This window comes from Cricetulus griseus, chromosome 9, assembly GCF_003668045.3.
Source record: "Cricetulus griseus strain 17A/GY chromosome 9, alternate assembly CriGri-PICRH-1.0, whole genome shotgun sequence".
Taxonomy (NCBI): domain Eukaryota; kingdom Metazoa; phylum Chordata; class Mammalia; order Rodentia; family Cricetidae; genus Cricetulus; species Cricetulus griseus.
The window spans coordinates 9,605,555-9,615,678 of NC_048602.1; the positions used below are offsets into that span (position 1 = coordinate 9,605,555).

The 10,124-nt window shown below is 50.7% G+C and overlaps 1 protein-coding gene across 1 annotated transcript; it reads right to left on the reverse strand.

Moving 5' to 3' along the window:
* Positions 1 to 998: 998 nt before the first annotated feature.
* Lypd4 (LY6/PLAUR domain containing 4) lies at positions 999 to 3,128 on the reverse strand. The gene is made up of 4 exons (XM_035449102.1): positions 3,062 to 3,128; positions 2,544 to 2,687; positions 1,519 to 1,845; positions 999 to 1,201 (listed from the first exon to the last, which is right to left on the reverse strand). The coding sequence occupies exons 1-4, from the start codon at positions 3,126 to 3,128 to the stop codon at positions 999 to 1,001; spliced, it is 741 nt and encodes a 246-aa protein (XP_035304993.1).
* Between the last annotated feature and the right edge of the window lie 6,996 nt (positions 3,129 to 10,124).

Below are 10,124 nucleotides of genomic sequence, written 5' to 3' on the forward strand. Positions count from 1 at the left end.
CAACATTCCCAGGGTGACAGCATCCTGGCCAGAAGCCGTCTGCTGGCTCCCACACTGCCCTATACCTATCCTCACATGGTTCACAACTGCCAAAACTGTTAACAATGAATGGTTTGGGTTGAGGATTGACAAACAAAAGAAAAATCCAGGCATGGTGGCGCATGCCTTTAATCCCAGCACTTGGGAGAGAGACACTGTGAGTTCAAGTCCAGCCCAGTCTACAAAGAGAGTTCCAGGACCCCCACCTCTGCCTTATTTTTTTTTAATTCTGTGCATCAAGTAACACAAAGTCTATAAAGTGTTGTGAAATTCCGCTAGAAGAAAACATGTCTATCTAAATAACTCTGGGGAGCTGGGAGGGGCCTGAGAGTCGCTTGATGAAGACCTTTTGATTTGCATTAAATGTCAGCTCCAGGGGAAGAGGAAGGATGGAGGTGGGGGGGGAGCAAGAGCAGAGGACGGAAGGAGACACTGAGAGGTAAGGAAGGAAATGAAAAGAGAAAGGGAAAGACGAAAGGGAGGGAGGGAGGGAGGGAGGGAGGGAGGGAGGAGGGAGGGAGGGGGAGGGAGGGAGGGAGGGAGGGAGGGAGGGAGGGAGGGAGAGAGAGAGCTGGTCAAAGCTGTGGTTTTTCCATCCAGAGAAGGGAGGAGGTGGACGTCCTGGATGAGAGTCCACACCTGCCTGACTTCCAATCCTCCCTACAGAAGCATTTTCCCAGACCTGAGTTCCGCAGGGTGGAGCCATGACACACGCCTTTCTCCTTCCAAACTGCCAGCTCTTAAACTGCTTCCCTCCATGCCAGCTCCCAGCTCCTCAGGCCTGGCTTCTGAGCAGAAAGCAGGGGTCATCTAGGAACCCCACTTTCTCTGACTCTTCTGTTCCTGTGCGCCCCCTACACTCTCACAGACCACAGGACAAAGCAAGAGGGTAGGTAATTCCGTGATTTATTTTATTAGGCACAAGGGGGGTCTGATAACTTTTCTAGTCTCTCGGGTGGTCAGGTACTGAGGATGAGCACAGGGAATAAGAGGAGGATCCAAGGAGGACCCGGACTACGGTGCCCTGCACCAACAGCCTGAGACTTCTCTAAGACGTTGACGGCCTCAAACACTCTGATGCTTCCAATATGCTGAAAGTCTGCTAAAAGCTTGTGTGACTCACGAACACAGCCCATTATGAGGAAGGTAGTATTGAGATTCCCTACAAGGAAGAAAGAGAAGAATCAGGGATATTTTCGAGACTCAAGGGTCCTGTTCCCTTCCTAAAAGCCCTCACTAGTCAGGACACCTGCTCTCCCACCAAGAGACATTTGGACACCAAGAACCTTATTCTTATTTGGAGTTCATGTGTCTAGTCTCCTGTACCCTGAATCCCATCTTGGGAACCCACCAGTCTCTCAGGTATACAGATGCATAGTTATGGTACAGTACACACACACACACACACACAGAGAGAGAGAGAGAGAGAGAGAGAGAGAGAGAGAGAGAGTCATTTGATCAAAGTTCTTCTCCGCTCACCTGCCTGTAATTTTAAGGTGGAACTGTAACATGAAGAAGCAGTGAAGGGGCAGGTCTGGGTGCTGATGAAGTCCGGAAGACACTCCTGGTCAAGCCTGCCCACACAGGTTGGACAAAATTTGGTAGAAGACACTGTGTACTTAGGCTCAGTGGACTTCAGTCTCACAAAAGGTTCCAAGTTGGTTATATTGTTGCAGAGATAGGTCCTGCAGACTTGGCTGTAGGAGGAGATCGACACTCCGGGTGGAGACACGAGGTAGGAGATTTGTGGGGGGTAAGATAAGGCTGAGGTGCAGCCTTTAAAACTCACAATGCCCCTACTGGTCCCTGAGGAACAGGGGATTAGAGAGTGGGATCAGTGTCACTGGCCCCTCTCAGGCTATCTCCCTTCCTAGCCCCTCTGTTTCCTGGGCCCTTCTAGCCCCTGCTTGCCTCTTCCAGTGCCCACTCACTGTGCCTGCGTGGGGCAGAGAATCTGGGGTCTTTATCTGTGTCTCCTAATCCTTCTTAGGGGAGCCTCTCTGCTGCCCTGGCTCCTATGACTTCACCCTTCCCTCTCCCCCAGGGATCTGTATACGTCCATCCTACACTACAGGTATCTGAGACCACACTACAGGTATCTGACTGAGACCTACCCCATTCTGGCCAGTAATCTCTACTCCTCACTTTCACTCCTTAACCTCCCCCAAAGCAGTCGCTCTAACGGTCGCTCTAGCAGTCTTTTAACTTTGTGTGCCCTGGAGGAACACAAGTGTCTTACAAGCTTGCCTTTTTATTTTGTGCATTTGGTCATGCTACTATCTAAAATAATCAGCACTATGCTTTTATTACCAATTTCTATACAGGTGTGCTTGTGTGCATGCGTGTGTGTGTGTGTGTGTGTGTGTGTGTGTGTGTGTGTGCGTGCGCGCGCGCGCGCGCGCGCGTGCGCGCACGCGCGCAGATGTGTGATCCTAATCCTGGCTTCTGGAAGTATAGCTAAGAAGGAGGGCGAGCGGAAGGGTGAGCATTAGGAGGTACATCACCTGTCTCAATGTACACTATCGTCTCCTCGCAGCCCTCTCTCAGCTTACACACCATGCTCCTCAACAGAAGCCACTTCCAGTTATGCAAGGTCACGGCTCTGAAGGCCGAAGCTGTGGCCTCATAGCACAAAAGAGCCTCGGTCCCTAAAGAGAGGACACTCTTCCAGTCATCCGCCTCCCACACCACCATCTTTTTGTTGTAGTAGTTTCTGTTTGGGGTTTTTTGTTTTGTTTTGTGTTGTTTTTTTGGTTTTTGGAGACAGGGTTTCTCTGTGTGGCCCTGACTGTCCTGGACCTCACTCTGGAGACCAGGCTGGCCTCAAACTCACAGAGATCCGACTGCCTCTGCCTCCCGAGTGTTGGGATCAAAGGCGTGCACCACCAACACCCGGCCCACGTCACCTTCTTAATGTCAGAACACAGCCTGTCCCCTGAGAGGACTCAGCCCACCAGTACATAGGTCCAGCCAGCCTCCCACGTGTTGGGGCCTTACAGTATGCAGCCCCCACAGGACATACAAGGCAATAAAGAGATGGCCTCTAAGAGGCACAGCAGCTGCAGAGATCTCAAATCCTGGAGTCCCATGCTTCTGTGTCAGGGTCCTTGAGGTGACAGATCAGACTGGAGCCAAATTCTGATGCAGTCCCAAGTTGGGTTCTTGTCAGTCCCTGAATTCTCTGTTCATTTGCCTATGGGTAACTGTTTCTAAAGAAAAGTGACCATGTTAGTAGCTGTGGTATGGGCTCCCTTGAAACCTTCAATAACACAGGCTTCCCGTCTCTGTGGTCTTCCCTACAAAATAATTCACACCCACCATTATCTGCTTTTTCCTCCCCCTCTCCCTGGGGTTTCTCTGTGTAACTGTCCTGGAACTCTGTAGACCAGGTTGGCCTCAAACCACCCGCCTCTGCCTCCCAAGTGTTGGAATTAAAGGCTTGTACCACCACCGCCCTGGCAAAGGTGGGGGCTCTTCAAAGAACACCTCTCATGGTATTGCAGAGGTCCTCCCTCTAGCCATGGCGCTGATCCAAAGACCCACCATGTACAGGCTGTTCTCCAGCCAAATGCAAGGACATCCGAACAGCAAATTGAGGGTTAGAACTTTGTAAGCCAAGCAGAATGGATCACAGCTGCACACCGGTAACCCCAGCACACTGGAGGATGCCCTAAATTTAAGGTCAGCCAGGCCAAAGAAGCAACCCAACCCAGTACATGAGACCCTGCCTCAAGCACAAAAAAGCCTGTGAGAGAATAAATGTTAATTAACTCTCAAATCCCTTTTGTTTACTAAGGAAATTAAAAAGTATTTACAACTGATACTCCTCAGTAAGGAACAATAACATCTCTACATTTGCAAACAAATGGACAGAACTAGAAAAAAAAAATCCCTAGTGAGGTAACCCAGACCCAGAAAGACAAATACAGTATGTACTCACTCATAAGTAAATACCAGACATAAAGCAAAGGATAACCAGCCTAGAGTCCACAACCCCAGAGAAGCTAGATCCCTCTTCCAGAAACAGATGGAAGCAGATATGGAGATCTATAACTCACCATTGGACCGACCTCCCGAAGGACAATCAAAGCGTGGGAGGAGCGATAATACGAACAAAGGAGTCAAGACCATGATGGGGAAAGCCAGAGAATCAGCTGACCAGTTAGTGAGAGATCACTGACTCTGAGCTGCCAACTGGGGAACTGGCATAGGACTGAACTAGGACCCCTAAACACATGTGACAATGGTGTGGCTTGGGCAGTATATGAAGCCACTGACAATGGGAACAAGATCTAACTATAATGCATAAACTGACTTTATGGAGTCCATTCTCTATGGAGAGATACCTTGCTCAGCCTAGACATGGGGGTGGGTGGGGACCCTGGTCCTGTCTCAAGGAGGTGACGGGAGGACTGACATCCTAGGGGAGGCTTTACCCTTTCTGAGGAGCGGATGGGATGGTGGGAAGGAGAGGAGAGCAGGAGGGGAGGAGTGAAGGGGAACTGGGATTGGAATATAAAAAAATAAATAAAATTTGAAAGAGATATTTTTAAAACATACAGGGTCCATTGACTGCAAAATTAAAAATAGTATCTAGAGCTGAACAATAACAACGATGTTGCATATCACACACAGGAATGCATATAAAATCTGCAAGAAACTAAATATGATCTAGTTTCAGCACCAATGTCAGCTTCATATTAATATACCATGGTGGCCAATGCCTGTAATTCCAACATTTGTAAAGGGGTGGGGGGAGCCTAGCGGACCAGAAGTTCAAGATCACCTTGAAATACTTAACAAGTTCAAGGCTAACCTAGCCTACATGAAATCCTATGTGAAACATAAACAAAACACCAAAAGACACAAACTGGCACAAGAAAATATGTAATACTTTAAACCAACAAGACTAAAGATCACCAGCAAGAAAAAAAAGAGTGAGCCTAGGCTCAGCCTGTGAGGAAACTTTCCACCTAAGAGCAAAGGCACAAAGGCTAGCAGGCACTGGAGGAGGTGCTCAACTCTAACTGTAACCTGGGAAACGCAATCATCTTGCAAACTATACCCTCATTATACACCCCAAAGGCTGACACCAGTTGGAAAGCTGGGAAAGGACAAGTGTTAGCAATTAGCGGCGGGTGTGGTGATAAAGACTCTCCGTACTCTTCTGTTCATGAAGTGATTGGGGCAAGGATAAATGGGACCCCTGGGAAAAGAGGAATAGGGAATCCCAATCAAGTGTCTCAAGCCTAATGCGGGGAGAAGTCTGACAACAATAAAACTAGGCTTACAAACACCCACTTCTAGAATAGTCTAGCCAAGCATAATGAAAATCTCCACCCTCCAGTGTATGAGGAGGAACCATCTTTGCGATGATGGGCTTGGGCAAAAGGATCGGCCCGTCCTGAAACTAACGGAGTGCACAACTTACAGGAAGGTACACCATGGAATATCACACACCGTTAGAAGTAATCCATTACATATACTCATGCAGCCTGGCGGTGGTGGCCTACGCCTTTAATTGCTCGGAGGCAGAGGCACGAAGATCTGAGTTCCAGGACAGCCTGATCCACATACAGAGCCAGTTCTGAGACCCTGTCTTTAAAAACAAAAAAGCTGGAGAGATAGATGGCTCAGCCATTAAGAGCACTGGATGCTCCTACGGAGGATTTAAGTTCAATTCCCAGCACCTACATGACAGCTCACAACTCTACCTCCAATTCCAAAGGATCCGGCACCATCACACATAACATACATGCGGGCAAAACACCAGTGCACAAGCAATTAAAAAAAATAAAATAACATTTACAGATGTACGCGTGCACACGGATTGACCCTAAAAACAGAGTACCTTTTTTTTTTTTTTTAATAAGACATTACCACACCCGCAAAAAAAAAAAAAAAAAAAAAAAGCCTGTTCACAAAACACTACACATCTCTGGAAATCACACGTAAAATCAGAAACACACTAACCACCTTAGGACGGCTGCCTATGGGATAGGTCGGGTGAGGAATGGGAATTTTTTTCTTTGGTTTTTCGAGACAGGGTTTCTCTGTGTAGCTTTGGAGCCTGTCCTGGAACTCGCCCTGGAGACCAGGCTGGCCTCATACTCACAGAGATCCTCCTGCCTCTGCCTCTCTGAGTCAGCTGGTATTTAAGTCCTGAGTCACCAACGCCCGGCAGGAAAGGGAAATCTTTAAAAAAAAAAAAAAAAAAAAAAAGGAGGTGGGCATGAAGAGATGTCTCAGAGGTTAAGAGCACTGGCTGCTCTTCCAGAGGCCCTGACTTCAATTCCCAGCAACCACATGGTGGCTCCCAACCACCCGTTATGAGATCTGGCGCCCTCCTCTGGTGTGCAGATAGACATGGAAGCAGAATGTTGTATACATGATAAACAAATAAAAAAAAATCTAAAACAGTGCAGGGGGGGAGGGGTTGGTCCCAAAGTTCCCGGGCTTTCAACTCCAAGCTAACCCCCAAGTTGCAATCTCCCCAACTCCTCTCTCTCTCTCTCTGCGCGTTAGCTGGGAGACCCCGTGCACGGTGTCGAGCCCTTGGCCTGCTTCTATATCCCCATCCCCCCAAAAAAAACTTAGTGACTCTCTCCATCTCCATCTCCATTCTCCATCATCTCCATCTCCATCTCCATCCCCCGGGGTGGTCGCGAAGAAACGAGACGGCTCCGGCTCCTTCCGTGGTCCCAACTCCCGATTGAACGCTCGGCTTCCTGGGCCCCCGCCAGCCCTCTCCCCGCGCCCCCGGGCTGGGCACAGAGCACCTTGGTGGCTTCAGTACACGTCCTCGGCACCGACGGCCATCTCCAAGTCCCTTCCACCGCCGCCTTCAATGCCACCGACACCCGGGGAGGGGAGGCTGTAACCCAGACGTGAGCGACAGACACAGGGCAGGCTGGAGGCCGCATCAAAGCCCAGCCAGAGACGCAAGGGACAAGGCGATCGGGCGAGCGGGCGAGCGGGCGAGCCGGCGAGCGGGCGAGCGGACGAGCGGGCGAGCGGGCAAGCCGCCTAAGCGCCAGGTCCAGTGGCTGAAGCGGGCGCACGCGCAGTGCAGGGCAGTGCGTGGGGGGGGGAGGACCCTCAACGCCTCCAGTTGAGCCTGTGGCTCCGGCGCGGGGGGGGGCGGAGCTGGGGGCGGGCTGGGGCGGGGCCCAGCCTCGCTCTGGTTGCGAGCCCCCCCCCCTCGACGCCCCATTGGCTGGGCGCCTCCAGAGTCTGGGCGAGAGAAGGAGGGCGGCAACGTGGGCGGGCTTCAACTCGACGCGCGATTGGCTGCGGCGATCGTTGCCGTGGAGAAGCGGGCAGGAAGGGCGGGGGCGGGCCGCCGGCGGGGGCTCTCGAACCCCATTGGTTGCGCCGCGCCGCGCTGGCCTCTCGGGCTCGGAGCTCATTGGTCCCCCGCGGGAAGGAGCGGGAAAAGCCGCTCGCGCCGGCCGTTCCTCTTCGCCACTTTGTCGCCCTTTGCCTTGGGCCTTCCTCCTGGCTGAGTGGGATTCGGGCTCCAAGGCTGTGGTAACCACCGGCTGGCGGCATGAACGTGGTCCCCACCCCCCTCTCCGGAGCTGGGTCCCCACCATCAGCCTCCCCTTGGCTGCTCCCCCGCCCCCACCTCCTCCTCCTCGTGCTGCTGCTCAGCACCTCACCCCACCCCCACCCCACCCCCACCCCACCCCACCCACCCCCGCTTCTGAGCGCCGTCCTCGTGCTCGGCCCCTTCCCTGGGACCCTGGAGCGGGAGGGGCCGCAGGTCCAGCGTTTGGGGGTGATGGATGGCAGCGGGAATGGGGGTGATGGGGGGGGGACACCCCTGTAAGGGTTGCCTGGGAAGGGACAGTGCATGCCATTAACTGTCGGGCGTGAGGGACAGGGCCACAAGCGCCGCGTGCAGCAGTGGTTACATGTTGTTGTTGTTTTTTTGTTGTTTTGTTTTTTCAAGAAACCCAATGCAGTTGGGTGCAAGGAAGAAAGTGGTGTCTCCTGAGGAGAACACCTTTGGCCTCCGTCAGGACGCGTCGCAAGTGGCAGGGACTCAATAGTTGGAAGGGATTGATTTTGATTTGTTTTGTTTTTTTTTTTTAAGAAAGGGTCTTCTCGCCGGGCAGTGGTAGCAGCGCGCACAGGCCTGCCTTTGATCCCAGCGCTAGTTAGAAGCAGATCTCAGTGACTTGGAGGCCAGCCCGGGTCTCCAAAGCTACACAGAGAAACCCTGTCTCAAAAAAAAACAAATAATAATAATAAAATAAATAAGGGAAGAAGAAGAAGAAGAAAGGGTCTCGTGTAGCGCGGGGCGATCTTCAACTCCTTGCTGGAGATCACCTTGAACTCGTTGATCCTCCTTACCTCTATCCCCCAAGACCTAGAATTACCACTGGCATGTGCCACCGCCACACCCAGTCAGTTTTGGGTTTTGTAAGGTAGTCACCGTTTGCCCAGACTGGCCAGGAACTCACAGTAATCCCCTTGCCTTTAAACTTCCAACTGCTCGGATTACAGGTATGAGCCAGCATGCATGGGTCAGTAAATGTTTGTTAAAGTAATGGAGTCCAAGGAAAACACTTAATGAGCAATATTGTAATCTCAGTTACCCCAGGAGGATGAGGAAGGAGGATGTCAACCTCAAGGCCAGCCTGTACCACTTATGAAGACTTTTGCTCAAAAAAAAAAAAAAAAGAGGGGTGGTAAGGGGAGAATAGTTGGTTGGCATGTGTTCATAAGGCCTTAGGTTCAATGTCTTTTTTTTTTTTTTGGTTTTTCTAGACAGGGTTTCTCTGTGTCACCCTTGCTGTCCTGGAACTCCCTCAGTAGACCAGGCTGGCCTCAAACTCAAGAGATTCATCTGCCTCTGTCTCCCAAATTCTGGGACTAAAGATATGTGCCCCCACTGCCCAGCTCAATGCCCATTTTTTAAAAGCAAATCCCCTCTAGTGAAAATGGGATAGAAAATCTCTTGAGAATAATATTATTACTGGAGAGTACAAAAAACAAAACCTGGCCTTGGTGACAGACACTATTAACCCCAGCACTCTGGAAGCAGAGGCAGAGGGGTCTCTATGAATTTGAGTCCAACCTGGTCTACATAGAGTGTTCCAGGCCAGCCAGGAAAACACACATAGTGAGGTCTTATCTCCAACAACAAATTAACTAATTTTTTTTTAAATCAGGGGGGTTGAGGAGAAGGCTCAGTCTATAGTGCCTTGGACACATGCCTGAGTACCTGAGTTCAGGTCCCCACATTAAAATCTGGGTGCAGTGATATGCCTGTATCCCCACCCTTAGTGGTGGGGAGCTCATTGGCCAGCCAGTCTAGCTAAATGAATGACCCTGTCAGAAGAAAAAAAAAAAAGTGGAGAGCAATGGAGGAAAGCTATCTAAAAATGTCAGCCTCTAGGCTCCACACATCCATACATGTTTCCACCTACACACTCTTAAAACTCACACCCCAGCCGGGCATTGGTGGTGCATGCCTTTAATCCCAGCACTCAGGAGGCAGAGGCAGGAGAATCTCTGAGTTCGAGGCCAGCCTGTTCTACAAGAGCTAGTTCTAGGATAGGCTCCAAAGCTACACAGAGAAACCCTGTCTCGAAAAATCAAAAAAGAAAAAAAGAAAAAAACCTCACATCCCAAAATCATGATGGCATACAAAGAGCAAATTGATTTGGCTAGCACATGTGGAGCTTAGAATTGAGGGACCACGTAAAAAAAATGTTTTTAAGGACCGGATGAATGCAAAGGGGTACGACGACAGTTGTTGCCTGGAAACCTGTTTGGTAGAATAGAGTGTAAGCATGCTTGAGGGCTCTGGGAAGGCAAACACATCCCTGCCTGAAGCTGGCAACTGTGCACAGCAGAAGAGAAGAATGTTTGTATTGAACAAATACTTGAGAAAGGAAAGAGTCGTTTCTGAGAGGGGGGGTCTATGGGAAAGGTTTTGGGGTGCAGAGAGGAGAAGGCTGGGTCCTAAGCGGGGCAAAATGGATAAGCACAGATATGGCTTCCCAAAAGCAGAAGGGCTGGTTAGGACAGAGCCTGTGGATCTGTCCTGAGCCGCCACTCCTGCCCCTAGATCC

Bases quoted from the DNA above. Each gene is read 5' to 3' on its own strand.
- Lypd4 (XM_035449102.1), bottom strand. From the start codon at position 3,128: ATGGGACTCCAGGATTTGAGATCTCTGCAGCTGCTGTGCCTCTTAGAG. The intron at 2,688-3,061 runs GTATGTCCTGTG...TCCTCTCTTTAG, and splicing joins GGCCATCTCTTTATTGCCTT to GGACCGAGGCTCTTTTGTGC. The intron at 1,846-2,543 runs GTGATGTACCTC...CCTGTTCCTCAG, and splicing joins GATAGTGTACATTGAGACAG to GGACCAGTAGGGGCATTGTG.